Below are 27,376 nucleotides of genomic sequence, written 5' to 3'. Positions count from 1 at the left end.
CCTATTAGTATAATGTTCTCCCTAGCACCACAATTAGTATTTGGTATGTTGGTATGTCAAAAACAGCGGTATCAGCAATAATGATCGGCCTACGCAGTGGCTGTGGTTCGTCACCACACAGCCACCACCCTTATTTAAATTTCTGTCTCATACTTCGACGTCGCTGCACTATGGAGGCCCTACGACTGCAGAAAAGGTATCCCGAAGTCTCGAGAGATGAGATGTTGAATCTCATTAACCGATTCAAGTGAGTGCGCAGTAGAAGAGCACGACGTTCTCGCTGACAACAACATACAAGCTCGATATCCACCGACTCACCAGGCCGTGTCGACAAGACCGCCGTTCTTCAAGCTCTGCAAAGCTCCGGTGAAAGCTATGATCAGGCTAGAGAAACGCTCAAGCACGTTAGCGTCGATGCGAGTGGCAAAGTCGAGCTAGAGGACTGGGTTGAGGTGCGTACTTGGTGGACTTTCATGCAGACAACGATTCAGTATCCTCTACAGCTCAATGTTAAACTACACTCGCAAGCAGCGACGGGAGGTGGTATCAAGACAACAAAGGGCAAGATGACCGTGCAAGGAAGCAATGCAAACGTCAGCCATACCATCAATGAAGATGAGAGGCGCGAATTTACGAATCATATCAACATGGTATGCTTTGTGGTCTCTCGAAACTGACTGTATCCTCAAAATCTTGTAGGTTCTTGAGAACGACCCTGATATTTCAGGCCGATACCCCATTCCTACTGATACGATGCAGCTCTTCGACGAGTGCAAAGACGGACTCGTGCTCTGCAAACTGATCAACGATTCAGTTCCGGATACCATCGATACGCGTGTCCTCAATAAACCGACAGCGAGGAAGCCGCTGAATGCGTTTCAGATGACGGAGAATAACAATATCGTGATTACCAGTGCCAAGGCCATTGGGTGCTCCGTGGTGAACATTGGGAGCGCCGATATCCAGGAGGGCAGGGAGCATCTTATTTTGGGGCTGATTTGGCAAGTTATTCGGAGGGGTTTATTAAGCGGTGTGGATTTGAGGATCCATCCAGAGCTTGGGAGGCTATGTGAAGAGGGTGAGACCATCGAGGATCTATTGAGGCTCACCCCGGACCAGATTCTGGTGCGATGGTTTAATTATCATCTCAAGAAGGCCGGATGGCATAGGCGGGTCAACAACTTTAGCAGGGATGTCAATGACGCAGAGAATTATACCGTGCTCCTCAATCAGCTCGTGCCGACAGAATGCTCTTTGTCTCCGCTGCAAGCATCAGATCTTCGAACGCGCGCGGAGCAAGTCCTGACGAATGCAGACAAGATCGGCTGCCGCAAATACCTTACACCTTCCTCGCTCATTGCAGGCAACCCTCGTTTGAACTTGGCCTTTGTTGCCAATTTGTTCAATACCCATCCTGGATTGGACCCGCTTACGGAGGTCGAGAAGACGGATTACGGCGCCGTAGAGGACTTTGATGCAGAGGGCGAACGTGAAGCTCGTGTCTTCACATTATGGCTGAATTCGTTAGGCGTTGAGCCAGGCGTGTTCAACCTCGTCGAGGATCTGAGGGACGGACTTGTCATTCTTCAAGCGTTCGACAAGATCAACCCTGGTGTAGTTGTTTGGAGAAGGGTGTCAAAACCCAAGGAAGGAAAGGGCGCAAACCTGGGCGCTTATGTATCCGGCGGGGACATTGGGGAGGAAGACGAAGATGTCGGGATGCAGTCCAAGGGCATGGGTGTGAGCCGTTTCAAGGCTGTAGAGAACACAAACTATGCCGTCGATCTCGCCAGGGGCAGCGGCTTGCATATGGTCGGTATCCAAGGTGCAGATATCGTCGACGGGAACAAGACATTGGTCCTCGGTTTGGTCTGGCAGCTGATGAGGTTTGTGCTTCCCATGTAATTTTCTCTTACTATACTTATCCTCCACAGGCTGAGTATCACCAAGACGCTAACGTCTTTGAGCAAATCTACTGGCGGCCGACCTATTTCAGATACCGAGATACTCAAATGGGCCAACACTACTGCCGCCAAGGCAGTGAATCCTGTTGCTCGGACAAGAACCATTAGGTCGTTCAAGGATCCGTCTATTTCGACAGGCTTGTTCTTCCTCGACTTGCTAGATGCCATCCGGCCAGGAACTGTTGACCCGGCATTGGTAATTGCAGTCGATGTGACCGGCGAATACGAAGACCGAAGGCAGAATGCAAAATTGGCGATATCAATTGCTAGGAAGATGAATGCGCTGATCTTCTTAGTACCCGAAGATATTGTGGATATTCGACCGAAGCTGGTGAGTATACATCGTGCTTGTCTCTTTCACTCGTTGCTGACGTCGGTGTAGATTATGACATTTGTGGGTAGTCTGATGAGCATCGCAAATGGACAGTGATGTGGGATTTTCTTCTGTACGATGTGATGTAATGCAGGATAAACTTGAAGTGTATCAGTATCTACTATAAAGTCGAAATACTAGCTGCCTCGTTATCAACGAGGATTGCGGTTAACATGCCTTTTCGGCTGATTGGAGGAGGGTTGGGTGAACCACTTAACGTCCGTTATCCTCTTTGCTATGATGGATCGCGTTCAATCGAAATCTCAGGTTATGTTTTCCGGTAAAAACTCCAGAGGTCTCATGAACGACGGAACCGTAAATCATGCATGGGCGATTGGACTGTATTCTGATTGTCTCCGAAGAATGCCTTGGTATCCATCAGTCGGTGGGCATATGTGCGTCTTTCACCCTTAAAGCGCCACGCGACCCCTCCCTGTATCCCTTCGAGTTTAAAGGTGGCAATATATCGCTAATTGATACCTTGAAATGACTGCAGTTTCGATGAATCATTACTTCGATGCTTTGTGTTCTGCCGCTGCTTTGTTTAGTGCCGCTTTGAAGCCGTCCCTCAGGCTCGTCAAGTCTTCCATGCCTATACTGAAGCGTACCTACATGCTGTAAGGAACAAAGAATATACAAGCACTCAGTACAGGGCCGCTTACCGATGCATAATCAATCCCATTCTCCTGCGCCCAATCAAGTTTATCGTGGAAACCTGCCTCCGCGAACGGTACAGCAAGGGTAAACACCGTACCCAGTGTGATAGCCTTATAACATGGAAACGCATCGAAGAACGCCATTGCGGCAGTATTAGAGATGAAGGTCAAGGTAAGAAGACCTCCATATCCCGGCTTATTAGTGGCTTTAGACCAGCAGCGTTCGTACTGTTCCCGCATCTGATACTTGGGATAGAGCACCTGTTTAATGACAGACCCCTCTTTTGATGACTCCTCGTAGCAAAAGTCGGCTATTGCCTCAGCGTTGTGGTCTATCATGTGTACACGTCGGTTCATATCCCGGGAATTTGCCTCTATACAGACAGCATCTTCGCTGAAGTAGGTGTCTTCGTAGTTGATGTCCATGTAAGCTTTGAATGCTGGATAATGCTTCGATTCGGAGTTGAGAAGAAAGCTAAAGGTCGTGTCTGTTTCAGAATGCTGCTAGAACAGCTAAAATGAATGCACTCACGCACCACCCATCACGTTCGCGAGCCCACTGAAGACTTTGGTGAGGCTGCAGGTCACGATATCCGCGTAGGGAAGCATCTGCACATTGAGAAAGTTGCCCACCGTCTCATCTACGATGAGCGGGAACCCGTACTGGTCTGCGAGCTTTCTCAGATGCGGGACATCAGGGGACCTCAAGAGAGGGTTCGCCGGGAAATCGAAATACAACGCAGAAATTGGGGGGTTGGCTTGGGTTACGCGCATCCTCGAGAGCGAGGAAGGCCTCGAGGTCGTCTATAGAGCCGTTTGAGAAGAAGAGGTACCCAGGTCCCCAGTTTTCTAACACGTCGTGGGTGTGTGAATACAAGAGGCTGTAGATGTTGCCTTAGGAGACAGGACAGTGGAGTATATACGGAAGACATACTTCAACGCAGCGCACTTCGTTCCTTTCGATTGAGTATGCAATACCATAAGATGCACATTCCAGATAGCATTCATGCCTGTGGAGTAGAGATATACGTCGTCCGGTGATGCATAGGGGACACCCCGTATGTTTTCTGGACCTTCGTTGATGATGCCTGAAAATAGCCTTCGGATAAGGGCCTTTGCTTCCGCACCCGAACCTAAGGGTCTATGTACGTTGTAGAACTCTGAATTTCTCCAACTGCGTGGTGCGAGAGGCATAGTCATAGCGCTGATGTCGAGCAATTCTGTTGACAACGCAAAGAGGCAATGTTCAGCCAAGCGGGTGGATATTCCCGTCCCGGTGTACACCCAGAATGACAGAGCTCGAGGCAACGAGGATGATGGAAACAGGACTGCAAAAAGTTCGGGGATTCCATCAGGGAAGAGGAGGGAGATGACAAGATCATGTTTGACGGGTAACTCGAAACGTAAAATACGGGGCCGTGCTGCGTCATCTGCATGCTTTAGGACGTACGCTTGACAGTACTCAGCGACTTTACGAGAAGGGAAAAGCAAGCAGTCTTCGTCCTTTTTGCCATGAACATGAGAGCAGATCTTACCGAGCTAGTATCCGAGTTAGTCAGTGCCAAATGTCGTCAACTGGCGAGTCTACACACCTGCTTGACAAAGGTATGAAGCCTTATGCGCGGATATGCTGTTTTTAAGGTCTTCAGTACCCATTCTTTGTTATCCATATATTCAACGATGTTGGTCCATGTAGGTATGGAGCAAAGGAGTGCATGAGGGCAGTCTGGGGGGACCGCAGTGCCAAGAGGAGCATCACTACCGGTCACTGGTGAGCTGTCGGTATTCATATCGGGTTGGGGAGGAGAAGGGACGAAAAGAAGACCAGAACCGAAGACTGGCGCCGCTTTCCTTTTAGTGTGGGACGTGATATAGTTCCGATAGTATGAATGGACGTATGGTATGTAACGCATGAGTTTCACGATCAAATTTGGAGGTGAATACTAGATGAGGTCCGAGTCCATCGACGGTAAGTAGAAAAAATATCAGCGTACTTTGCTGTCACTGACTTGAATGGCACTAAAGACGGATGACGTAGTGATTCAATGAATAGGTTAAACGTACGCAACCTTAAAAGATTAACCATGTCCGTCAAAATTATCTCCCTACGCATTTCTGCGACTCGTAAGACATTTTGACGGACAACTAATTTCGGGAAGGGGTAGAAGCATATGCAAGCAAACTATACGCCGACATTTTTCAATCAATACGAAGTTACTCTTTGGCATTCCTACAATTACGAGCACTCGAATGGTGAAGAAATTACTTTGAAGATTAGCTTTCTACCCTGCCCGTCGTTCTGATAACAACGATCAACCCTGCATGAACCTGATTCTCAATTGCAGTTGTTAGCATGCGCCTTTGTGTCTGAAAAGGAACCGAGTAAAAATATGCAACGATGTATCCGCTGATATACCGCTTTACGGTCCTCACAGTTTTCCCTCGTTGTCGTCACCATAACACCAAGTCTCTATTATCTATTTTCCCATCAAGTCTGAACAAAAACACAGTGCCTTTCTGAGTTCTCAAATGGGAGATCAATGATTGCTTCGACTCTGCTTGGTGCACTTTGTTGTCATTGTAGATGGCTGGTATTTAACACGTCGAATACTCATTGGACGAACTGTCACATACTCATCGATTCACCTTTTCTCTCCAAGCCCAAACACTGTCACCTAGCTAATCCTATGACCCCAGTGACCTACGAAAAGTAAGCCTTATTCAAATGCAGGCAAGTTATGTGAAGACTAGCCTTTCCCTTAGTGTTATTTGGATGCTCGACAACTACAAACACGATCCTGATATGAGGGGTTACGGAAGACGAACTACTGACTCGCTAGATGGACAGAAGCCCAAGGAATCAAGCACAAAAGAAAAAACCAAGAAATCAAGCTCAAGCTCAGGACAAAAGCCTGAGAAATCGGATCCAGAACGACATTCTCATGACCAGACTCAGGACAGCTTGAAGAGCCTGGTGAATCCACGTCAGAACCGTCACCAACGTGTGTAGAAATTCCACCCTCGCCGTGCTTTGCTGATGCATTTCATATCCGTAGCACCGAGTCCAATGACTCAGATCCGACACACTCTCTCTATGCAAAGCGCTAGAAGCACTCAGGATACCTTCCCCAAGTTGGCCCTCCCATCACCTACGCGCTTCCCTAAATAAAACCCATTCCTTAGCTCCGGACAGTTCAGAGCAGACGACTAGTAGACGCGACACCGCGTGAGCATTCTCTTTATATGGGGTTCGCGTTCTTGAAGCGATCTACTTTTCCAGGACCTCGAAACAAGCTCAAGTACAGTTGCCAGTCGGAGTCTTGCCCCGGCTGCGTGACAGCAGATTATCTTAAGTTTTCTATAGCTTGGACTGACCGATCCGAAGTTTGACCTCTTTACAGCGAGGCAAAACACCTGTTAGGGTATGTAGCCCATCATACTAGAACGGGAGCAATGTGCGTTGATGTCTTACCGATTGATGTTTTTGTTTGGGGGCTTGCTTCCTGGAAATAGTCATTCTCTAGATATCTTTCCCAGTGCTTCATCAACCCCAGGAGACAATGAAAAAACTAAGCAAACCATGAACAAATCTTATGGAAAAAACTGGGCCAAGACGTCTTTATGGACCAAAGAAGAAACCAGTGGAGATGCCAATTCTGCAGACGAGGTCCAGCACGCGTCGAGGTTCCCAGTCAGCGACATACGCGGTACTCTGTGAGCACCATTAGCCGCCAATGAGCACGTATAGGCTGACCGACGATTTACCAGACTGTTCCATCCTAAACTCGATCAATTGGTGCTTAAAGGCCCACCAGATCGCCCGACGGTGTTGGTAGTGGGAATCACTGTTCTGGCAAGGATGAATGAAGGATGAGGAATGAGGATCGCGATGACGGCTATCTTCCAGGTTTACATTTATAGTGACGAGCCAGCTTCTTTCATTATTCATGCTGTGATTCCCGGATGGATGTAATCCACCACGCTAGGTTGGCGCTTCAAACCTGCAGACGTTCCTTATTACGTCCATTTGATCCAACTTCGAGAACTACTTCAAGATGTTTCTTGATCTTGCTCGTGACCTATTTATAAAAAAAAAACCGAGTACCGAGTAAGACAGCAAAACATAATTCGCTAATTTATCCGCCAGCGTAACTCTTGAATGCATTGTTAGGATACCATCGCTCAGGACTTTCGGAAAACATCGAGGTTACTTGCGGAAGATCATAGGTCTCGCACCGGAGCCCTGTGTTTGTTATCAGCTGAGGTAGCCCCAGGGGGGCATTCATCATTCTAACTTGAGCAAAGACCGACGGCGGAACTGAGGTGAAACGGGGTTACGAACCACAGAACCAACATGCGGAAGCCTTGGTTCGGCTTGCGATGATTGTGTCTTCGTCTCGAACCAAAGTGGTTCCCCCTTGTTGTATTATCAATACCACTGGGATCCATTGATTTGTTTTACGTCTTTCCCACCAGCCGGTGGGTCGAAACATGAATGGCATCCAATCATCACCGATCTCTTTCAGTATTGGTTAGCATGGACAAACGAGCTTCTGCATTATAGTCGCCAATCCAATCGCTTTACACAGTATGAATTATCCTTAAACCTGTTGTAGTGTCAGAAGAAGGGCCACAAGATAAGGAACGCGTACATAAGATACGGTCTGACAAATGCTCTGATATCAGAGTCCAAGAAAAGCGTTCCAAATACACCGTGCGACAGATATAGCACTTGACTCTGATATCGCGCGCTGTGAATAGCAAAAGATGCAAGACGGTATGACCTGAAACAGATTGTTTTTTTTTTAAGTCGGGAAGAAATAAAATGTCACATACGATGGTCGTATGTAGGAATATAATGCCTGTAAGCAGCGGAAGTATCTGAACGACCGTTTCTCAGCTTTGAGCAGCTTCAACGACAATTCTTTGGCCCTCATGCCACAAACTCGGTCTGTCGGTGCCCTCTGGTTCCAAGCCACCGACCTCCCACCGAAGCTCGTATCCTTGCATCAGATTACGCAGTGCGATATTCCATGTGATACCAGCAATGGGTGCATCCATGTCCTGCATCTCATCTTCATTGAGTATATGAGCGAGCATAAACGGAACGGGAGAAGACTGGGCACGAAGAAGAGTCGCTTTGGTGAATGTGCTCTCAGAGAGGAGGAGGGCGATGAGTGGACCTGTATTTTGATCATCGTCCGGGAATGGTATTGGAGGTGCAGACTCGGAGTCCTCTGGAGGTATTGACCCGTATCTCCACGCGACACCTTCCATTTCTCGCACATATCGCGGAGAGAATTTCTTCTTTTCTGCCTTGCACTGGGCGACGACGCGCAGTCTGTTTGAAGACGTCCCTGGAGTCGCTGTTGGAAGGCCCCACCAGCCTACAAGGTCGACACCGCCATCATTCTTGCCACCAACGCGTCGAAGGGCCATGCCAAAGACATTTTTAAGGATGGTGAGGGAACGATTCTCAAATGTGGTCCCTCGGAAGACAGTCGATGTGGCCATTGAGAGAAGGGCGGTATTTATTTGGCAAAGCCGTGAGCAAACAACACCGCGTCAGAGGCGGATTCGGTAGGAGCCGGAGACGACCAGCACAAGTGGTCTCCCACCTTGAATCGACAATGAGCTAGTGGGCCTCTTGCTTTGCCCATTGCTGCTGGATACTGACATTGAAATCGACAGCGTTATCTTTGGACGGGCAATCAAAAACGAATATATTGCCCTGGGCACATTCGCTTCAGTTTTCGGCGGCGCATTCCTCGCGACACGGGGCAGGAAAAAAGAAGGTCCTCCGCCGACGCTTGTTGAACAGGTCAAGGCGACTGTGACTTCAGGAGACAGGTGAGCATGCTGGTAACTGCGTGGCTGGACGACTCTGATGATATCGACAGTGAGGAAGAAGAATTGTACGTGCACTGACGCCTCGAGTCGGAAATGGATTGCATGACTGACGACAGATTGAACAGCATCAAGAAATTCGTGGAAGAGGCGGAGAAGGAGGCGGAGAAGGAGGCGAAGCATTAAGAATAATGAGAGCTTGAATACGTTGTCTACCCTTGCCAATCTTATTAGCTAGCAACCCTATCGTTACCTTGTTTGTTACCACCATGTCCTCTACCGTGAATCCCAAGCGTCACTCCTTCAATATCACTCCCGGTGCACGTCCTTTGCATCTCCTCAATGAATCCCAGTCAGAGCCGCCGTCGTCGCCGTCGCCGCCACTGCCTCGCCGCCAGTCGACCATTTATTACAGAGAAATCGAACGGAAGCACCGCGAACCACTGACCTTGACTGAAAAGTGCGCACATACACGTCTGCATCCTGGGCATCAGCTAAATCCATTCAGGCATGCTGATCTCCTCCACTTTATCGCCCAAAAGGAGTCCAAGTGCCTCGAATTACGATCCCAGCTTGCCGTACACGAAGCAGAACTTCTCCAACTCAAGCGCAAGTGGGAGCGGATAGTATCCAGGGGATTCGAGAGGCAGCAGCAGACCTCGTCGCCGTCATCTACATCCTCCTCCTCCTCGTCGGCATCGTCGTCTACCCAAACTCTTGCTACCCCACCTCCGCAGCAGAGCACCCCGACTTCACCATCTCTGCCCCCAGATACGCGTGACTCTGGCGCAACACCACTTATCAATCCAGCTCCCGACTTTTCTTCATGGCTCTCCACCGTCGGAGTCCCAAATTTGCCAAAAAGTTGGGACGTACCGGCCCTCTCCAAGCGGGCGTCGTTGTTAGGGCAGTCAATCGCTCAGGCCCTGGACTTGTCACCACCACCGTCGACTGCTAGACCACTCACAGGGAAGACGGGTCGACATTCACACTCGGCATCGACTCCATCGGCTTCATTACCTTTATCAACCTCCTCGCGCCCATCACCATCGCTGCCGGCAAAGGTCCCTGCGGTGATGTCACATCCCGATTCGTCTTCTACGCCCTCCAGTCCGTCGCCGCCAAGTGCCAATACTCGACTTCCCACGCTGCCTCTGGCGACGACTGAAGAGATGAACCCTACTAAGCCGATGTCGTTGGCGCGCACTCCAGAAGAAGAGGAAGACGATGATGCGTGGAACTGGTAGAATCCAGGCGCTCGGGTTGTAATTATGCCATAATATTGGGCACGCTTTTGGGTTCACGGTTATAAATGTCATTCTTTGGCTTTCGAGGCACGTCACGCATACCACACTCCTTTCTTTTTGCATATACACTTTAACCTACACTGCATATAGCATGTACTTACTAGGCCCCACACTATTAGGAACATAGATTGTTGCTTTAAGTCATATTTGGCTGGACCCTGCCTTTTTCTGATAATCACGGCGCCTCGTACTTTTCTTCTTTTGCATCTAAGAGACTGTCAGGTTGCTTACGTCTTTGTATAGGCCGCCGTCCAGGAATCTTTTTTTCTGTGGTTCTTTCCTGGTTTCGCTCACTTCAAGCGCGTTTGTCCATCTCATTCAGGTTTTGCATGAGCTTTAACAATGCAGACCACATCATGGCCGCTCGTATACACTTGGAACGTCTCATAATCTTCTAACTCGACATGCGGCAAGGATCGCCTATCATAGAATCCTGCTTACCTTCATGAGCAGCGAATTCTTTCAGCAATTGCCCTCGCATCTTTGCTATCATTCTTTCTCAGACACCTCGCAAATCTCCTTCCTTATCTTCCTGCCAACAGATAAAAGCGATTACCGACGTTCGTGCCGGGAAGCCAACCTCACCTCCTACAAGCTTAGGAAGCGAAGCATGCTAACTGGATTTTTGCCAGGCTGACTTGACCCAGCTGACACCCTTTTCATTGCTCAGTAATTCTGGAAACACTCTGTCTATTATTACTGTTCTCTTTTGTTGAACGTCCACCGGGTATGGACAACTTCCTGCGCAAAATTTGTGGAGCTCAAAATTCCTCCGATCCGAACTTCAAAGTGAGACTTTCATGGCAATGACCACATTACCTCCAATTACATTGCTGCTTTCCCTCTGCTGGTTATCGCGAGAGTAGTGCCAAAATCGGAGCTCGCAATGAGCGTATTTGCTTCCGCGGAATCTTTTTCTCCCGTGATATACTGGCTTGATCGTCCAGCCTCTGGACTGCGGCGTATCCTTACCCTGATCTGCCTTCTTCCTTCGCTTGAAATCATATTTCACATTGTCTCACCTAGCGATGGATCCCCAGACGTGGTATTTAGAGCTAGAAAGCCCCAATGAAACAGCACTTCGCTCTTGACCTCTTACCACCATCATAACCTCTTTCATAATGCCTTCCTCTATCTACAACCTTCCCCATCCTGGACCTTCTCCTGCATGCCCTTTGCCTTCTCTCCCTTCTTACGAGGACGATATTTCTATCTATTCTCAAGAGTCCTTCCGCGAAGAAGAGTACGACGACGACGTGTCAATCTACTCGCAAGACTCAGACGATTGTGAGTGGGTCCTTGAAATGGATCCCCTTGATTCGTTTTCAGAGGTCGCACCTCCCGCTGCTGACATGCGCGACGGAAGCTTTGAGTCCTCTGATGATGATGACTCGGCTCCTGCGACTCCTACTTCCGCCGTGGACGAGAGCCTCCCGAAGGGAGCTCACCTCTCGTTCTCTCCTCGCTTCAGCAACAGCAGGAGTCGGAGTCAGAGTCAGAGGGTAACAAGCCCGTCACCGGAGTCGTAGTTGAGAAGAGGCCGACTTCCTTGAAGACGCTCAAGGCCAAACTCCTTCGGAGGATGCGCTCGACCCTGTAAGCGTAGCGCCTGGGTGTAACGGTGTTTCAGCGCCTCTTTACTTTTCTAACACACCGTGATGGTGGGCTCCTGGTGGGGCGGGGTGCAGCGCGTCGATGCGGTCGGTATTATTGTGACGGTGTGTGTAGGGAGTGTTCATGTTCGACGTTGTCTATGAAGCTGAACGCATGTATGTGGATGGGTGCCGACCTGGGATTGGCCGCTCAAGGAGGTTTCGGCGTGGTGCAACCATTTCCCTTTGAGCGGTCGTCCCAAGTTGGGTGTTCGGGGTGAGTGTTATCTTTCTCTGAATCATTCCCATACTGATGTTTGTTTTTCCCCACATTCATGATATATATGGGCCTTTGCCGTAGCGCGGAACGGCGCAATGGTAAAGGCCTGTGGTCATATAGTTAAGGAACACTGGATTATCTCTGTAACTCTTCTCTTAGACATAAGTAGTTCAACGACCTGAATGAGAATTACCAACTCTTTGCGACTGCTAATATTTTGACTCTAAATCCTTCTTGTCTACCTGGGTTCCAACTCAACCAAGCTCAAGCAGTTGGCGGTCATGAAAAGGGACAAACAGTTTCCACGTGACCCATTTAGGGTTCGACCGCGATGAAACCGACCTTCCTGCTGCCTGCTTCCGGCTCCTTTGCACGTTTGGGTGAAGGGATCTTGGAATTCACGAGTTGTCTGGTGCCGCTTTTACAATCACTCAATCCTCCAAAAGGGCTCAAGGCTAGTATCAGCATTGTAGTAATTCCATTTCATGGTGAAAAGTAGGCTTTCCATCCTTTTCAGTGAATAAAAAGACAGAGATTCTAACGAGCATATCTTTCAGTGACATCGGTAATAGATAAATGATGGTATCTTTTCTAAGGCCCGTCTACACCGACTCCATGCACGACTTTGCGGCACACTGTTGAAGTCGGCTTCACTAGATTGTCCCTCCGTTTCGAGTACATTGTTCCGGCCGACATCAGAGATCTAAACTACTTGTTTTGTTTTTTCATTGCGTTCTACTATGACTGCTGGAAGGCCAGGGAACATTCGCACAACGAGAGGAACGATGTAGCGCCGCGACGAGTCATACATGACCTGGCCGTGATGTTGTGCTCCATTGAAGATCTGGATGTTTTCGCGTCTGCGCGGATGCGGGTCCTCTTACTTAAACCTCCGTGAACCCCCAAAACACAATGGAACGGGTAGGCGCAGCAGTTGTTTGAGTCGATGCTGGCTACGAGGACGTTTACATAGCTTCTTCGATTTTCTCTCTGGGATCCTGTCTTCCTACATCGATTTTTCTTGTTTGGAGCGTGTGCTTGGTGCTGCACTGATCCTTGGTGATGTGGGCGGCTTCTATATCAAGGTTTCAGGTCTATAAAGTTCAATGTGATAAGAAAGAATCATGAAACGAGGACCTGGAACTGTGGGCAGCGGGGCAAGGCGTGAGGTACTCTTATATCTACGACCTGCTTCACTACAATATATGAGAGAAGATGAACAGGTTCAGCAGATCCCTCGTTGCTGCATTCTCGAACAGCGTCCCACAGACGGTCCGTCACCATCTTCTTAATCTTGACTTGTTCTAACCCCCTACAGAGAAGCAGAAGATGCAGACATACCTCAATGACCCCAATTCAAGCTTTCTTCGCCCGAAACCCAGAGTTCTCTTATGACCAGAGCAAAGAAACAATAGCCCAATTTCACGACATGGCCCGCCAGCTCAAATGGAAAAAGGCAACCAGGTGTGAGGCACTCCGTGACATACAAGCCGCTATGGAACAGCAATTCAAGGAGATATACGGAGGGAGCGTGGACGACCTCCATGCTTGGCAGAGGCTATGTGAGGTAGTCGGCCGACAGGAGATACCGAACGATATTGAGGCGTGCAAAGCGGTATGTTACCTGCAGCGGCACATTACTTCTTTTCATTTAGCCTATCATTTAGGTGATTGAGGGAGTCCATGTGAACATATGGGACCTAGTCGATTATCCCGCGATGAAGGTTCCACCGCCTATGCACGCCACCGAGACCGCACTATCCAAGTATACTCGTTCATCTGGCAAATTCTATCCAAGGAGGGATGCACATGGACTTTTGAAGGTTCTTCTGAGGAACATCCTTAATCCGTCGCGAAAACGGGAAGGAACGGGGAGCGGGGCGGGAAGGCGAGGAGGATCAGAATAGTGGACGTTTGTGTTATCCGGTATAATATATAATTCTGAAAGGCTCTACCTAAGCGTAAATCCCTTGACATATAATGGAAATCTAGAGCTTGACGTATTTACGTCGGTCCTTTAGCGCTTAACACGTGGACGCACTCAAATTTTCTCACTCATGCGCTTGGCTTCCATTGTACCTCAGACCTCAAGTCTCGCTTTCTAGAGCTGGATCTCTGTTCTTACCATGGCCAGTTTTGGTTTCTGTACTTTTTTTTCACTATTTGGCGGCTTCGTAGACTCGAGAATCCAGCGATCTTGAAAAGCGAGGGTGGCTCTCGGACCTTCACTTGGATGCACATACTTTCCCATGCAATGAGGCATAAAGCAACAGGAACCGAGCCGACTGGAATACCATGATGTTGTCTATTTGGGACGTAGTCGGCAGTACGCATCTGACGCTCCAAAAGATATATTTGCTTGACCTTGTACAACATCAGTCCCGCGAGCAAAATCGAGTAGATCTGAGGCATCCGTTGGATACCTGGACTCGCTCTGCCACGCAGCATTTTCTGACGGCCATATGGTACACAGGAGCTCTTCAGCTTTCCGCAGCCTGAGATGGTTGGGCTTCCTCTGCTGAACGGCCTTGCTCGTTATTCATACGATGATTCATGTTCAAAGTGGCTCGAATTGGATGATTAAGGAGAGTATGCGTGCGTTTTGTAAGGTTTTCAAGGCTTGGGTGGAAGAATATTTTTGCAAGCGTTCTTTGAAGCCGCACGCATACTTTCTTTGATGTTCTCTCCGGGAACCTTTAAACCAGAATATATGCCTTTCATTGTTTCAGGATGTTTGCGAGTCAGCGAAGCATGTGGTGAGGAGTCAGTGGAATGCCGAACACATATTGATTTCATGCGCCGTGTGGTGTGAAAACGAAGAAATGTCAATGGGCCTTGTGACCCCGAGACGAATCACATCGAGGGAAAGGTCGCCAGCCAAGGTCCTGTATCTTCTACCAGCATGCCGCCGAGGGTCTGTGTCCTTTTTAAAAAATCTATATCATCCTAATGCTCTCAATAGAGAAAGAGAACAAGGACTAGGGCTGCGAATTCAGCGGGAGTAGCAACTGTGACACCCATCCAGGCGTTCTTCGCCCAATACCCTGCATTTGCATACGATCCTAGCGAGGAAACAATGAAACAATTCTGGAACATGCTGCGTCAATTCGAATGGGGCGGCGTCAATGGTGACAGAGACGTGGCACTTTCTGGAATCCGGGATGCTATTGCCCAGCAGTTCAACGACATCTATGGTGGGAACGCCGAGGATCTGGGTGCGTGGCAGCGACTTTGTGAGATGGTGGGTGAGGGGGACGTACCTACCAATATCAATGCAAGCAGAGCGGTAAGTTCCAACCTGTATCACGACAATGCGTCTTTGTCTCAGTTGCGTGCTTTGTAGGCAATGAAGAGGATATTTGTCAATATATGCGACCTTGTTGATTATCCAGCTACTCAAGTACGACCACCTCTGTTCTCCACCGAGGTTGAACTGGCTGAGTACAGTCGCTCCAATGGCAAGATCTATCCCAGAGACAACGCCTATGCCGGAGGGCTTTTACGGTTCCTATTGAGGAAGATAAAGCATCCGTCGCAGCATCGAGGAGGAAGCACAGGGAGGGGCGGAGGAAGTGGACGAGGAGGAGGAAGGGGGCGAGGAGGAGGAAGGGGGCGAGGAGGAAGAAGGGGCAGAGCGTCGAACTAATGGCTAGTCGAAGTTGCAAAAATTTTTGTGAAGTGTCGAAGAAGTAAGATTTTCTTGATGTACAAACCTGCTACCGCACGGATAGTTTTCTGGATGCCAAAACTTAATGTACATGTGTAAACTTTTCGAATACTAGGGTTTTGAAAAGATGACTGGACTCTGCCGGGGGTGACTAGAAGGTGAGTGCCCGATATGGCGCTTGCACGTGGGAAGCCGCGCAGCCCGCCGGGTACAAGTTTGAAGTTGCTCAGCTACTGTGACACGGGTACTTATGTTACTCGACTCTGATGTTCTTTCGAGTATATTGGAATTCTTTGGTTTCCTTTGTTGCACCATTTACGACTGTACTCTCTGCCTGACTCTGCTTTACGACTACTGACTGCATTCAGTGTACGGTGAATAAACCATCTTGAACCACAGTTTATCTGACACAGAAAGGGCTTGGGAATCTTCGGCCACGCGGGCCAAGGAAAGGTGAAGAAGGTCAGCCGACGTCTCCGTTCTACCTTCTCTACCACCATGCCGTCGAGGGTCTGTTTTCCATTACTTCAATTACTATTATTTGGCTTGATGCAACTTCTTCTAGGGAAACAGAAGACAAAGTGGTGCCCCGTCAATAACGCCAATGCCCATGGAAAATATCTTGACCCAATACCTGGCAGCCTCCTGCAGATACATCCTGCTGGCCCAGTTCATAGAGTTGACACGCAGGTTTTATTTGGGTATTGGAACGCTTAACGCTGCAGTCCAGAACACTGTCAGCACACGGCCACCAACACCCATCGAAGTGTTCTTCGCACGGTTCCCGGAGTATCCATATGACCAGAGAAGAGAGACAATACTTCAGTTTCGGGAAATGTCCAAACAATTTGGCTGGGGTAAATCCGAGAGGCGCAGGGCAATTGATGACCTCCATGATGCTATCGCCCAGCAATTCAACGATATATATGGTGCTGACGTCAAGGACCTTCATGCGTGGCAGAGACTCTGTGGGTTGGTGGGTGGTGGGAACATACCGAACAATATTGAAGCATGCAGAGCGGTACGTTTTTGGCAATCTCTCTCTGCGCTGTCTTAATCTCAAGCCAGGCACATAGGTGATAAGAAGAGTTCATGTGAACATATGCGACTTGGTCGATTACCCGGCAACTACCATACCGCCTCCTGTCTTCTTCACAGAGAGTGCGTTGGCCAGGTATAGTCATGCCTTTGACAAGATCTTTCCAAAGGAGAATGCCTATGCGGGCGGCCTTTTGAAGTTCCTCTTGAGGCACATCTATCCGCCGCATGACCGAAGAATCAGTGGTCGAGGAAGAGAGAGCGGGTAAGGAAGGTAAAGATGATCGGTGAGGTGTATGTAACTCACACAGCAGAGACTTCAATTGTAGGTCCCTGGGGCACTGGACAGGATACTTTACATACTCAAGCTAGTTCTGTGCGGACAATCATCATGAATCAATGTGGCTGATTGTTATTACTTGAATCATTCCCTCTTCAAGCTGAAGTTTACGCTTTCCTCTTAAAGTTGGCTTCCATTAGTTTGGAGTCATCTGGCACGTCGACAACGCCATGCGCAGTGACTGCGTAAGCTTCAAACAAGATGAAGACCTCTTATCTCCCCTTTCGAAGGCTTCCACTGACAGGATACGGGCCAAGCAGATGAAAGGTCGAGACACATGTCTCTCCGTGACATGTTCTAGTCCAACGTTCACTTGTTTCAACACTTTCTGGGTGTGGATGTATGGCCGCTATGGCGGGACCTATGTCGGTTCGGTCGTCGTTCAAGCTCGCTCTCCGCTAGTTACTGATTGCCGGATAGTTGATATGACGATGCGACTGCTCGCTGGGCCTTATGCCCGATCTGAAGTTGCGGATTTGGCCAACACAAAGCGCGTCATGATTAGATTTTCTTTTCATCAGAAGAACGATGGAGTATACTCATGGTTATTACGACGATGTGGGTGTGAACGGGGGCATCCTACCGGTCTGTTAAGCTTATGTCAATACTTGTGTACGCCGGCAGAGCAGTTTGGATCGACACGGCGCAGCAATCGCACTGTGAATCTTAGCGTGTACTATGGAATGGATGTACCATTGGACTTGTTCGAACGAGTGTCTAGGAACGTTGCTCCGACTCTCGAAGCCGAAAATGATTTCAGGTGCAACTATCGGAGATATCTTGGGCACACTGGCAGTTGAAGTCGTTTTCCTATGATTCTGACGGCTGTCGGACACCCATTGACTAACTGATGGTCTCGGCCTGTTCTGATTTGCCTGGCGACCGTCATTTTGGCGTTCAGTTTGCGTTCGTTCCTCTTTCTTCCATGCTATCCTTGTTAATGTTCATACGTAAGTTAATTGATTATTAGGTACGTATTCGTTATGAATTTTCGATCCTGGACCCTGCAAACTGACGAAGGGTGCCAAGATGATATATTTCAGACCAATCCCAGACGGGCGGCGACGTATTTTATGCCTTGTATGGATATCACGTTGGCGCGTATTCGCTTGGCTCACCTGCAACATTTCAGACGCGACTTAACTGCGATCTTACGAGTCTATTTTTCATACGAGATATGCATGTGGTTCATCCAGAATTCGTTTCGTCAAGCCTAAAGCGTCCATTCCAGATATATTTGTTTATTTTGTTTTGTCGATACATGTAACTAATTGATCGGTTACGGTTGCACTCATCAAACAGTCATCAACGGCGATCTTATGCTCTTGTACGCTGTACGCCACTGCGGCCATCCGTTCTACATCCGAAAAAAATAGAAGCCTATAATATAAGTACGGGTGTGACTGCCAGTTTCCTTTACCAACGGCCATGGTGATGTTCTTCCTCTCTGTGCTCGCTGCTGCTGTTGCCGTTACTTGTGTTCATGCTGCTGACTCGGACGTACGTGTAGAAATTCTACCAGCGAAAGGGAAAGAAAGCTGATCGCGTTGTCATGGTTAGATCACGCCGGGACTGTATCAGATCTTCAATCGCAATGTGACCGGAGGTTCGCTAAAATCAGATCGCATGTACCAGACGTTGTATGCATCGACTGTTCCCACCAACACTACGTCTCCACCGGCCACGGCTGTGAGTTGCGCGCTTCCAGTGAGGTACTATCGCCTGAACGTTATTCTTTTCATAGTGGCAAGTTGCACAGAGTGGTTCTGGTTACACTTTTGGCAACTCGAGCTTCTCTGGATCAGCGTCTACTGAAAACTGCGAGGTGGGTGGTAACCCATTTATATGATGCTCTAATCAGCTGAGGGGAAACTAAGGAATCGCCTGTCATCACTGATAACTCTGAGTATGCCACCGCGTTCACAATCGAATCCGTTGGGGATGGATACTATGCTGTAAGTCCCCTCTTCTACATCTGCTTTTGCTCTTACATGTTCTTTTGCAGATCAAGTATCCCGACACCGACCTGCTCTGGACTGTGGCCTCTGCATACGGTGTAAGTAAATTCGATGCTGCATTGTCGACTGAGCTGATGAAACTCAGGCTTCTCCGAACACCGTGACGGTCAAACTGATGCCTACGGATGGGACGTATACTCAGCATTGGAGTTTTGTAGGGTCGGAGACAGTTTGAAGAGAATTGATCTAATCCGATCTGATCTAATCTAATCTTATTGATGACATATCGAGATTTTTCACATGTCAGTGTAGTATTGATACGACAACCCCACAGTAGTGTTTGGCCCAATTGATGCCTTGACCTGCTTACCCCAGCCCGACCTTGTCCTTTCTTGTTTCTTACCATCATTGTTGGTGGCCTCCACCGGAGCATGGCCATCTTCTCCAAGCCTGTACGATGGCCATCTCAACGAACGTCGATTCTCGTGCTCGCTGTCGTCCTCCTACTTCGGTCCAGGTTGACCGAAATCCCCAAGGAAGCTCTGGCGAAACTCCGCGTCGTCGTCAACAGGGAGCACTTGTCCCAGGAAGAACTCTTGCGTGTTCTCCAAGAGGTATATCTCAATGAGGACGACGGCAGCAAGACCCTACTCGTTCCGTATCGTGACCAGGTGTCTAGGGTAAGCCAGGTCTTGTACGATTCCACGTAGAAACTAATTCTTGTTCAGGTCAATGTAAAACCGACACCTAAATCAAAGTTCACATCCGATGCGCCTTACTTTCCTCTTCTACCGCCCTCAGCAAAACCGAATATCGACTTGACCTTCTTCCGTCAGCTACGCGCAATTTTGTTTCGAATAGCTATTCCGTCCCTCCGGTCAAAGGAGGCTTTCATCGTCGCCTTGCACTCCTTCTTCTTAGTCTCGCGAACGGTCCTGAGCATCGCTGTTGCAAGGCTCGATGGGATCATTGTCAGGGATCTAGTACGTGCTATATTGAAAATAGTAGTTTCATCCCTTATCGTTATATTAAGGTTCGGGCGGATGCTAAAGGCTTTCTCAGAGGACTAGTCTTGTGGTTCCTGCTTGCAATACCTAGCACATATACAAACTCCATGGTGACGTTTCTCTCCCTTTTCCAACCCATGTTTCTCATCTGAACAGATCCGGCATCTTCAATCAAAACTCTCACTCAGACTGCGGTCGCGGTTGACACACTACACCAGCGACCTCTACCTCTCCTCGTATCCGGACCTACGGTTCTACCGATCTGGCCTTGAAGGTGTCGATCAGTACATCACTGCTGATGTCGAGTCTTGGGCAGAGGCTCTGTCGGTGTTATACGGAAATGTCCTCAAACCGTCGCTCGACCTTGTCCTATTCACAAGTCAACTTTCCCGATCCCTAGGTGCTCGGGGTACGGTATTGTTATTTTGCAACTATTACGCAACTGTGGCAATCCTCCGTGCTGTGACACCAGCGTTTGGAAAACTCGCTGCTGTCGAAGCCCGGCTCGAAGGCGAGTATCGAGCGGGGATGGGAAGAGTCGAGCGGGAAAGTGAAGAAATCGCGTCAGTCTCACGGTTTGCTTCTTTGGCATCTTGGCCCTGACTTGCCTCGATAGATTCTATGACGGTGGGGCTCGTGAAAGGAACATCCTTACGGCTGCGTACATGCGATTAATTAAGCATGTTAATTCGATTTACAAAGTGGGCACAAGACCTTCTTTCAGAAGTTACCTCTAATCCCTTTTCTGTAGATCCGCATAGCTTATGAATGGACGGAAGACTTTGTCATAAAGTACCTGTGGTCAGCGGCAGGATATGTGCTCATCGCGGTGCCTCTTCTGTACACGCGACGACGGCGACACGCTCAACATGAGAGACCCAACTCTGTGGAGGAAGGAAATGCAGTAGCGAATCGAACAGAAAGTAGGCCAACTTGGATTCCAATTGGTGTCTCAAGGTCTCATTATACCATCACAGGCTATATTTCCAACCGACGTCTTCTCGTTTCCCTAGCTGACGCCGGAGGCAGACTGATGTACGCATACAAAGACTTGTTAGAGTTAGCAGGTCTTACGACGCGACTTTACACTCTTTTTTCAACGCTACATAACCTGCCGCCCCTGCCTGCCGCAGCCAGTGAACTAGATAACACCATTGAACTTTCTCATGTTGATGTTGGAATTCCGTTGACCAACAAGGCGATTCTTGACTCGCCGGAGAAGGAAAAGGAGACTCCACCACTCGTTAAAGATCTGTCTTTGATCTTACGGGAAGGGGAGCATCTCATGATTACTGGGAGTAATGGCGTTGGAAAGACCGCCGTCGCACGCGTCCTAGCTGGTTTGTGGGCGCCGCAAGGTACAAACGATACCCAGATTAAGCGTCCCAAGAACAGTGGAGGCCGCCCGGGCGTGTTTGTGGTACCTCAACGAGCGTATATGGTTACAGGGAGTCTTCTTGACCAGATGATTTACCCACACTCGTATGCGGAATTTTTAGAGTCAGGGAAGACCGAGAAGGATCTGAGGAATATCTTGGAGATGGTGTATCTTGCGTATTTGCCGGAAAGAGAGGGTGGATGGACGACGAGGAAAGAGTGGAGGGATGTATTGAGCGGGGGTGAGAAACAAAGGGTCGGTGACATTTTATGTATGCATAGTTTGGCTGATGCTGACAACTTTCGTAGATGAGTCTAGCTCGCGTCTTCTATCATCAGCCCGAGTTCGCGATTTTGGATGGTATGTACTCTATGTACTGTGGCGAATGATCCTGATGTTGGTGTAGAATGTACTAGCGCCGTGTCTAGTGACGTTGAAGGACGTATGTACGAACATCTCAAGGCGCAAGGTATCACTTTGATCACCATCTCCTTACGGTACGTGTCGTACTCCAGGTTAGCAACCTGATGTTAATGAATCATTTAGTCCATCACTGTCGAAATATCATACGCGATTGCTGACATTGCACGGTGATGGAACAGGTAGTTGGTCTTTGACGCGCGTGGGTACGGCGGAGGAGCGTGTGGGTATTGACAGAGAGATAATCACCTTAGAGAACAAATTGAAGGAAGTTGATGAATGGGAGAAACGGCTGAAAGAACTTGATGCCCTTTTGTCCGTCCAGGAGCCCGCAGAGGATGATAGTGTTGTAATATAATTTTGAATCATGTAACAGTGTACATTGTGGGGTACAAATATGATACAGTTTAATGTGCGTGCAAACGTTACATGGGAACCGAGGATATAAGTTGAAGGGGGGTATACAAGAAAGAAGTTCATGTCAAAACTTCCAGCTTCATACGATCGTAAAACACTCGTGTCGTAGTCTTATCCTGACCACTGGCAGTGGCCTTCATGCGACAGAGTCCCCTGAAAGCGATTTCGAACGAAAAGCGATGGTCTCTGCCGGCTCCGCGATAGCTAACGTAGGGATAGGACGCTCGCAAGCGGGAAATCAGTGCATCGTCTTTGAGCAAATGCATGTCCACAAACGTCGGGAGTGAATTGAAGGCCTTAGAACAAGCTAAGCGTCGTTGCTTGGTCTTTTCATTGTACATACACGTCCTCAACATGCTTTTTGATGATCTCCAAATCTTTCCGATGCTCCTTGACGTTTGTCAAGGTCTGCCACGTCCCGGGAAGATCCATGTCAGGAATGTATGCCTCGTCGTCGTTGCGCGCTAGGTGCTCCAAGCTCTCATGCCCTTTTTAAATGCAACTTCGAGAGCGTCCAATATGCAGTCCATAACAAACTTGTCGGAAAGGATGGGGGGGGGAACAATTTGAAAAGCGAAACGGTGGCCGTCAGAGCCGTCCTTGACACAGGCATAGGAAGCACGAAGAAGAGCGAGCTGCGATTTATCCGTGATATGCCGCAGGTCACCAATCGATGGAAATACGTTGGAATGGTAAAGAAGTTGCCTGAATTCTGGTTTGTTTTTTCTGACCTTCAGCCACTTTACGTGCGTATCGTCCACGTCTTTGGATGATCCAAGACTGCCCTGATACTTGTCCAATGACCATGCATCATTCCACGGCTCGGAAAGATCACTGGGTAGAGCGGCGTACTGGGGCAACATGCGAGCCAGAACCTTCGCCCAGTCCACAATGTTTTCTTGCATGGCTATAATTATGTCTCTCATGGCGTATTTCCCGACGATATGAGACTCATCTACCAGTCTTCTGCGATGTGGCGGGTTGCCCTGGTTCCCGACCACATTTTCAGAACTGCTACTCGACATCTTGGGTAGTTTGGCGCTCTTTTGGACTGCCCTCCACCGAGGCGTTTGCCTCTCCTGGGACATGGCTTGGAGGCAAGAACCCGGCTTCAATCGATACCCAGTCTTTGCAGAATCCATTATTCTGGCAAATCTATTTTGCATTCGATGTCAGTAATAGGGATCAAGGTGATTACGATGTACATGTGACTCACGCTTGTCCTGTGCAGAGCGTGTCTGGATGACTGTATCACCTCGTATACACATAGTCGTCATGGTGAGTCGACATTTTTCCCACTACTGAAGGACAGCTCAATGGGGCAAGGAGACGGTTCTACAACTCTTTGGCTTTGGCATGAGATGGTGCAGAAGCCATTTCTCGACAAAATTCATCAACAGTTTTTCGTGTCCCTTTCGAAAAGATCTTCAAATCCAGGGGGCAGTTCCATGCAATCCTCATGAGCGTTTCGAAAGGTATCCACGAGAGCTCGCGCCCAGATGACCAACATTCGATCGCCATCATAATCACCTACATACATCAGATGAAATGAGTGGAAGCCATTTTACAAACACAATACCAACTAACCTCCTGCAAGATATTGTAATAAAGCAGTAGCTCCTTAAATGGCGCCGACGATGACGTCGACTATATCAGCCAACATTGGGTGCACCACTGCCATAACCTGTTCTGTTTGATCAACGAGTGCAACCAGAAACAGAACGAGTCCACCTTTCGACTATCAGTAGGAATTTTGCATGGCTTACGGGCAATCTGTAGAGTATAACATCTAGCCATCCAATAATTAAGAGTATTAACACTAACCACCACTTCTCCAAGCACAGTGTCGGTTTCTAAACCATCATCTTTGAAGTCGTGTCGCGAGCTTTTAATCTGTATTCCGTTCTCCTTGGGGACGCCATGTGGGTCTTCAGGATCATTATCAGATACAAACAAACATAAGATGTACGTTGACGGAACGCACCAACTATAACTAGTCCAGAACAACTCTGTTCCAGGTCAAAGTTGAACTGCGAAGAAACGGCGTGCATTTCAGCCTTGGCTACACGCCACAACTTCTATCTGGGGAAGTTGCATTGGTCGGGTAGAAAGCCAGATCCAAGAGTTCCATCGCTGTTTCGCCTAAGGGAGTTGGGCATCCGGAATGAGGATCAGGGAACCATGCCCCAGCATCATGATCATCCTCGTCGTCTTTCTTCCTTCTCAGAGGCCGTTTGTGATGCTCCGCAATACGCATCTGCCTAGCTGAATATATACCCTCTACATCCTCGACAGATGCCCAAAGCCTACAGGCTTGTTCAGGCGTCGTGCACGTAGCAAATTCCTGGACAATTTGCTCGAGGATGTCATTGAGGTATACCACAACGGAGACGTCAAGCATGGATACAGTTCCGTCCAAGTTGCTCAAAGACGACCGCAGGCATGCCGTTGTGTTCCAGATTGATGATGATCTCTGCAGAGTCTAGCAGGGGACTGTGTCGATGAAATATAGAGAATGGCCATGGTCAAGTGAAGAGAATCAAGCGGTTCAGTCTTGGGGTAATTGATCTTGATTTGAGATGGACGCCGAAACCATACTTCTGGTCGCTCCTCGGTGGGTGAAGGTCCAGAACACTTAGGCTTGCCCAACCACTCCTTGCTTCGCGCAAGTAGGACCATTCCCTGGAATTGAGGAGCGTCAGATAGGTGCGGCTAAGGACCAGCGGACGTGTGATTCACCTTTGCTCCTCTCAAACGAAACTGAACAGCAGTAGGTATTCTATTGTTGTGCCTTGAAAAAATTTGATGGAGAGGAAGATTGGATATGCCACAGCCGTCCGTCATGTTTGAATTTTTGGCGGAAACTGGCAAATCGGATATTCAGAACCCGATGATCTATTGGACTATGCGCTTACAATGATCATCCTGCTCATGCATGTCTTCTTCCCCAAGACGTGGACCGGGCACAGAAACTGAGAGATAGAGTGCTATACGCGACGCTCATTTCCCTGGGAACTGCACTACGATGAGCATCGAGTAAGAATGAAACAAACATACTTGCCCGATTCTTATTCTCTTGCAGAGGATTAAGTTGATGAATAACCGACACCGAATGATTTAAGGCTCCGCAAGGGCTTCTCAATTTCCCCGCGACGAATGCTTCATTGATCCACACCATGGTAACATGGCCCTCAGAAGCATGCAGTGCCCTAAATACGGCATCCCAAATTACTAGTGGTCTCTTGAACAAATCGACGACTTCGGGGCCACATTGGTCTTCGGTCGCCACGCGAAGGAAGCACCATGAACCGAAACGACGCTTCAAGGAGTTAAACACTTCCAAAATGGGTCTCTCAATGATGATTTTCTTTGAGTCCCAACTATATCGAGCCCGGAACGTGACCTTCCCTCTGTACCGGCCTGGTCATTATTCAGTTCCCTAGACCGGCATATTGGTCTTCAGAAAGACGGCCAGCCTCGAGGTCAAGCTCCGCCAAAGGCGGCTACAATGCGTTACATGGGTGGATGTAGCACAGAAATATTGAGAAAACGTACGGGTCGACCATCGTCATCTGACTCTGTGTCGGGAAGGAACATTGCCCGAGTGTTCGGCGTAGTCTGCTGGTTGGATCCTCTCAGGCGCTGGAGACAATCCTTTTTCTGCCATATTTTCTCCTCTGTCAATTCACCCAACGTCTTCAACCTTGCAAGCCCCATTCGAACGCCAACAGCTATTTTGAACCCGTTGAACCCGTTGACAAGGGAGGGGTGATGCGCCTGGGCGAGAAGAATGTTAGATGAAACAGTATAAGAAAGAAAAAATACTGACCACGATCCACAACTGATCATCCTGTGCACTTTTATCAATTCGCAGCATCTTCGCTGGTCTTTGACCATCCACTAGCGTTCCGGACGAGGATAGATCAATCGTATCACTCGACTTCCTCTTTCCGTTTTCTGCATATTCTTCGGTTACCGGTGCTGTTCCACGAGATCAGTCTTGGCTCAAAGAAAAAGGCGTGAAAGGGTTTTACTTGGCGGGAAAGGCATGTCGTCAAAGTCAGCCCACATCTTCCAGAGGTCAGAGAAGCATTTGAGAATAGCAATGTCAGAGACTGACCTGCTGAGTGCTTGTCAGGACGCCCGTATTAGCGGTGACATGATTATCGCACTTCTGTGGTAACCGTGAAGTCAATATGTCCATTGAAGATAAGATGAAGAGGGCACCTTCGGGGCATTCGTATGGGGTTTCTTGGCATGCCCCTCCTATGAAACGAATTGAAGGGAGACTCTTGGGACTCCGTTGGTGAAAGAATATCGCGATAGCCTTTGAATTTCAAAGATAACCTCAGATAAATACCGGCCCGCACGGCGTTTTGACGTCAAGCAAAATTCGACAGGTCACGGTTCAGAAGACTTTGTGGACAATTCCTGGCTAAGAAGGTAGTGGTCGAAAGGTATCTTTGACGAGCTTGAACTCGAAGCTTGACACTAATGTTTGGAAGATTCTTGAGGCCCACAGTCCTTGTGAAGAAAAAAGATGCATTTTCGGGTCTACCAAAAAAAAAAAAACAATGAGTAAAGGATGATTCGGCGCCAGGTCACAAAATGACAATCAGATCTCCGTTCTTGACCCCCGGCTCAAGCGGTTCCTTCATAGAGAAATATACCAGAATGAGTCGAAAAGTCTGGGGTATCATGGGGATTGTTCAATCTCTCCATAGGGATGTGTGAGTTGGCATCATGTTGGGTGGAAGGGTACTGGTATGAATGCCACTTACCCATAAAAAATAACCCCCACCGCACTCAGGTCAAGGTACTAAGTAGCGTCGCAACGGACCCTGCCAGACTGGGTGACTAGCTAAAGTTGTCTAAATCAAACATACGTCAACACCGCCATTTTCATCAACTCCGTTTCGGATTCCCGACTCGAAATTTGAACCTACACTCTAGGCTTTTCACCAGTGCAAACTATATTATGGACTGGCTCGCGGTACATTTAGCGTATATACGAAGACTGACAGCAAGGCATTGAATATAGCTCGGGCAGTACTCGTCGTGAACACTCGTGATTTGCCCCTGCTACCCTCAATTACCATAACAAAGATACGCAGGCTAAACAGATAAAGCAT

General features: G+C 48.5%; 16 protein-coding genes across 16 annotated transcripts; 11 read left to right on the top strand and 5 right to left on the bottom strand.

Annotated features, from left to right (window-relative positions):
• The first annotated feature begins 108 nt into the window (after positions 1 to 108).
• On the top strand, positions 109 to 2,516 carry BT62DRAFT_948607 (uncharacterized protein). The gene is made up of 6 exons (XM_043188076.1): positions 109 to 247; positions 299 to 452; positions 504 to 650; positions 700 to 1,886; positions 1,935 to 2,295; positions 2,347 to 2,516. Exons 1-6 carry the CDS (start codon positions 171 to 173, stop codon positions 2,392 to 2,394), a joined length of 1,974 nt encoding a protein of 657 aa, XP_043040278.1. The 5' UTR covers positions 109 to 170; the 3' UTR covers positions 2,395 to 2,516.
• Positions 2,517 to 2,715: 199 nt separating this feature from the next.
• BT62DRAFT_919363 (PLP-dependent transferase) lies at positions 2,716 to 4,783 on the bottom strand (the record flags this gene model as incomplete). The annotated part of the gene is made up of 7 exons (XM_043184155.1): positions 2,716 to 2,817; positions 2,950 to 2,952; positions 3,000 to 3,468; positions 3,526 to 3,661; positions 3,762 to 3,874; positions 3,928 to 4,532; positions 4,586 to 4,783. 7 exons carry the CDS (start codon positions 4,781 to 4,783, stop codon positions 2,716 to 2,718), a joined length of 1,626 nt encoding a protein of 541 aa, XP_043040277.1.
• Positions 4,784 to 5,378: 595 nt separating this feature from the next.
• BT62DRAFT_85992 (uncharacterized protein) lies at positions 5,379 to 6,243 on the top strand. The gene is made up of 2 exons (XM_043182495.1): positions 5,379 to 5,703; positions 5,757 to 6,243. The coding sequence occupies exons 1-2, from the start codon at positions 5,534 to 5,536 to the stop codon at positions 6,001 to 6,003; spliced, it is 417 nt and encodes a 138-aa protein (XP_043040276.1). The 5' UTR covers positions 5,379 to 5,533; the 3' UTR covers positions 6,004 to 6,243.
• A 1,307-nt stretch (positions 6,244 to 7,550) lies between these two features.
• Positions 7,551 to 8,763, bottom strand: BT62DRAFT_967510 (uncharacterized protein). Its single transcript, XM_043188865.1, has 2 exons — positions 7,830 to 8,763; positions 7,551 to 7,777 (listed from the first exon to the last, which is right to left on the bottom strand). The coding sequence occupies exon 1, from the start codon at positions 8,505 to 8,507 to the stop codon at positions 7,890 to 7,892; it is 618 nt and encodes a 205-aa protein (XP_043040275.1). The 5' UTR covers positions 8,508 to 8,763; the 3' UTR covers positions 7,551 to 7,777; positions 7,830 to 7,889.
• BT62DRAFT_948601 (uncharacterized protein) lies at positions 8,611 to 10,327 on the top strand. Its single transcript, XM_043188075.1, has 4 exons — positions 8,611 to 8,631; positions 8,685 to 8,843; positions 8,894 to 9,300; positions 9,349 to 10,327. The coding sequence occupies exons 3-4, from the start codon at positions 9,110 to 9,112 to the stop codon at positions 10,085 to 10,087; spliced, it is 930 nt and encodes a 309-aa protein (XP_043040273.1). The 5' UTR covers positions 8,611 to 8,631; positions 8,685 to 8,843; positions 8,894 to 9,109; the 3' UTR covers positions 10,088 to 10,327.
• BT62DRAFT_893354 (uncharacterized protein) lies at positions 8,689 to 8,847 on the top strand (the record flags this gene model as incomplete). The annotated part of the gene is made up of 1 exon (XM_043183140.1): positions 8,689 to 8,847. A coding segment is annotated over one exon (159 nt), but the record flags the coding sequence as incomplete, so codon positions are not given.
• A 941-nt stretch (positions 10,328 to 11,268) lies between the features above and the next one.
• On the top strand, positions 11,269 to 12,917 carry BT62DRAFT_1005153 (uncharacterized protein; the record flags this gene model as incomplete). The annotated part of the gene is made up of 4 exons (XM_043177112.1): positions 11,269 to 11,565; positions 11,619 to 11,743; positions 11,876 to 12,016; positions 12,677 to 12,917. 4 exons carry the CDS (start codon positions 11,269 to 11,271, stop codon positions 12,915 to 12,917), a joined length of 804 nt encoding a protein of 267 aa, XP_043040272.1.
• Positions 12,918 to 13,364: 447 nt separating this feature from the next.
• Positions 13,365 to 13,926, top strand: BT62DRAFT_1005152 (uncharacterized protein; the record flags this gene model as incomplete). Its single annotated transcript, XM_043177111.1, has 2 exons — positions 13,365 to 13,634; positions 13,687 to 13,926. 2 exons carry the CDS (start codon positions 13,365 to 13,367, stop codon positions 13,924 to 13,926), a joined length of 510 nt encoding a protein of 169 aa, XP_043040271.1.
• A 768-nt stretch (positions 13,927 to 14,694) lies between these two features.
• BT62DRAFT_85825 (uncharacterized protein) lies at positions 14,695 to 15,838 on the top strand. The gene is made up of 3 exons (XM_043182488.1): positions 14,695 to 14,933; positions 14,982 to 15,305; positions 15,363 to 15,838. The coding sequence occupies exons 1-3, from the start codon at positions 14,922 to 14,924 to the stop codon at positions 15,663 to 15,665; spliced, it is 639 nt and encodes a 212-aa protein (XP_043040270.1). The 5' UTR covers positions 14,695 to 14,921; the 3' UTR covers positions 15,666 to 15,838.
• A 458-nt stretch (positions 15,839 to 16,296) lies between these two features.
• BT62DRAFT_893504 (uncharacterized protein) lies at positions 16,297 to 16,993 on the top strand (the record flags this gene model as incomplete). The annotated part of the gene is made up of 2 exons (XM_043183146.1): positions 16,297 to 16,707; positions 16,763 to 16,993. 2 exons carry the CDS (start codon positions 16,297 to 16,299, stop codon positions 16,991 to 16,993), a joined length of 642 nt encoding a protein of 213 aa, XP_043040269.1.
• On the top strand, positions 16,971 to 17,943 carry BT62DRAFT_85786 (uncharacterized protein). The gene is made up of 3 exons (XM_043182486.1): positions 16,971 to 16,998; positions 17,054 to 17,433; positions 17,485 to 17,943. Exons 2-3 carry the CDS (start codon positions 17,235 to 17,237, stop codon positions 17,862 to 17,864), a joined length of 579 nt encoding a protein of 192 aa, XP_043040268.1. The 5' UTR covers positions 16,971 to 16,998; positions 17,054 to 17,234; the 3' UTR covers positions 17,865 to 17,943.
• Positions 17,944 to 18,498: 555 nt separating this feature from the next.
• BT62DRAFT_1005148 (uncharacterized protein) lies at positions 18,499 to 19,257 on the top strand (the record flags this gene model as incomplete). The annotated part of the gene is made up of 6 exons (XM_043177110.1): positions 18,499 to 18,564; positions 18,625 to 18,753; positions 18,809 to 18,889; positions 18,942 to 19,019; positions 19,070 to 19,120; positions 19,168 to 19,257. The coding sequence occupies 6 exons, from the start codon at positions 18,499 to 18,501 to the stop codon at positions 19,255 to 19,257; spliced, it is 495 nt and encodes a 164-aa protein (XP_043040267.1).
• Positions 19,258 to 19,453: 196 nt separating this feature from the next.
• BT62DRAFT_1019728 (uncharacterized protein) lies at positions 19,454 to 22,508 on the top strand (the record flags this gene model as incomplete). Its single annotated transcript, XM_043178258.1, has 10 exons — positions 19,454 to 19,702; positions 19,751 to 20,005; positions 20,056 to 20,139; positions 20,186 to 20,592; positions 20,646 to 20,730; positions 20,781 to 20,952; positions 21,007 to 21,662; positions 21,716 to 21,767; positions 21,814 to 21,904; positions 21,954 to 22,508. 10 exons carry the CDS (start codon positions 19,454 to 19,456, stop codon positions 22,183 to 22,185), a joined length of 2,283 nt encoding a protein of 760 aa, XP_043040266.1. The 3' UTR covers positions 22,186 to 22,508.
• BT62DRAFT_1005146 (uncharacterized protein) lies at positions 22,304 to 22,676 on the bottom strand (the record flags this gene model as incomplete). Its single annotated transcript, XM_043177109.1, has 2 exons — positions 22,304 to 22,540; positions 22,590 to 22,676. The coding sequence occupies 2 exons, from the start codon at positions 22,674 to 22,676 to the stop codon at positions 22,304 to 22,306; spliced, it is 324 nt and encodes a 107-aa protein (XP_043040265.1).
• Positions 22,508 to 23,640, bottom strand: BT62DRAFT_85618 (uncharacterized protein). Its single transcript, XM_043182481.1, has 2 exons — positions 23,461 to 23,640; positions 22,508 to 23,399 (listed from the first exon to the last, which is right to left on the bottom strand). Exon 2 carries the CDS (start codon positions 23,384 to 23,386, stop codon positions 22,709 to 22,711), a length of 678 nt encoding a protein of 225 aa, XP_043040264.1. The 5' UTR covers positions 23,387 to 23,399; positions 23,461 to 23,640; the 3' UTR covers positions 22,508 to 22,708.
• BT62DRAFT_1005144 (uncharacterized protein) lies at positions 23,580 to 27,343 on the bottom strand (the record flags this gene model as incomplete). The annotated part of the gene is made up of 19 exons (XM_043177108.1): positions 23,580 to 23,774; positions 23,832 to 23,891; positions 23,947 to 23,975; positions 24,011 to 24,017; positions 24,069 to 24,172; positions 24,229 to 24,274; positions 24,313 to 24,726; positions 24,843 to 24,926; positions 24,984 to 25,108; positions 25,160 to 25,231; positions 25,302 to 25,664; positions 25,714 to 25,747; positions 25,800 to 26,021; positions 26,074 to 26,225; positions 26,279 to 26,315; positions 26,365 to 26,418; positions 26,472 to 26,510; positions 27,131 to 27,193; positions 27,242 to 27,343. 19 exons carry the CDS (start codon positions 27,341 to 27,343, stop codon positions 23,580 to 23,582), a joined length of 2,202 nt encoding a protein of 733 aa, XP_043040263.1.
• Between the last annotated feature and the right edge of the window lie 33 nt (positions 27,344 to 27,376).

The sequence above is a fragment of the Guyanagaster necrorhizus genome (genome assembly GCF_019112545.1).
Source record: "Guyanagaster necrorhizus MCA 3950 unplaced genomic scaffold BT62scaffold_11, whole genome shotgun sequence".
Classification (NCBI taxonomy): Eukaryota; Fungi; Basidiomycota; class Agaricomycetes; order Agaricales; family Physalacriaceae; genus Guyanagaster; species Guyanagaster necrorhizus.
The sequence above is the reverse complement of the archived record's forward strand: the minus strand, read 5'-3'. Positions and strand labels throughout refer to the sequence as shown.

Coding starts and splice junctions, on each gene's coding strand:
- BT62DRAFT_967510 (XM_043188865.1), bottom strand. CDS start 8,507: ATGGCCACATCGACTGTCTTCCGAGGGACCACATTTGAGAATCGTTCC.
- BT62DRAFT_85825 (XM_043182488.1), top strand. Junction 15,306..15,362: donor ATATCAATGCAAGCAGAGCG/GTAAGTTCCAAC, acceptor CGTGCTTTGTAG/GCAATGAAGAGGATATTTGT.
- BT62DRAFT_85992 (XM_043182495.1), top strand. CDS start 5,534: ATGATTGCTTCGACTCTGCTTGGTGCACTTTGTTGTCATTGTAGATGG. Junction 5,704..5,756: donor ACCCCAGTGACCTACGAAAA/GTAAGCCTTATT, acceptor CCTTTCCCTTAG/TGTTATTTGGATGCTCGACA.
- BT62DRAFT_948601 (XM_043188075.1), top strand. CDS start 9,110: ATGTCCTCTACCGTGAATCCCAAGCGTCACTCCTTCAATATCACTCCC. Junction 9,301..9,348: donor CCACTGACCTTGACTGAAAA/GTGCGCACATAC, acceptor AAATCCATTCAG/GCATGCTGATCTCCTCCACT.
- BT62DRAFT_948607 (XM_043188076.1), top strand. CDS start 171: ATGGAGGCCCTACGACTGCAGAAAAGGTATCCCGAAGTCTCGAGAGAT. Junction 651..699: donor TTACGAATCATATCAACATG/GTATGCTTTGTG, acceptor AAAATCTTGTAG/GTTCTTGAGAACGACCCTGA. Junction 2,296..2,346: donor TGGATATTCGACCGAAGCTG/GTGAGTATACAT, acceptor ACGTCGGTGTAG/ATTATGACATTTGTGGGTAG.
- BT62DRAFT_85618 (XM_043182481.1), bottom strand. CDS start 23,386: ATGGATTCTGCAAAGACTGGGTATCGATTGAAGCCGGGTTCTTGCCTC.
- BT62DRAFT_85786 (XM_043182486.1), top strand. CDS start 17,235: ATGCGCAGTGACTGCGTAAGCTTCAAACAAGATGAAGACCTCTTATCT. Junction 17,434..17,484: donor CTATGGCGGGACCTATGTCG/GTTCGGTCGTCG, acceptor ATTGCCGGATAG/TTGATATGACGATGCGACTG.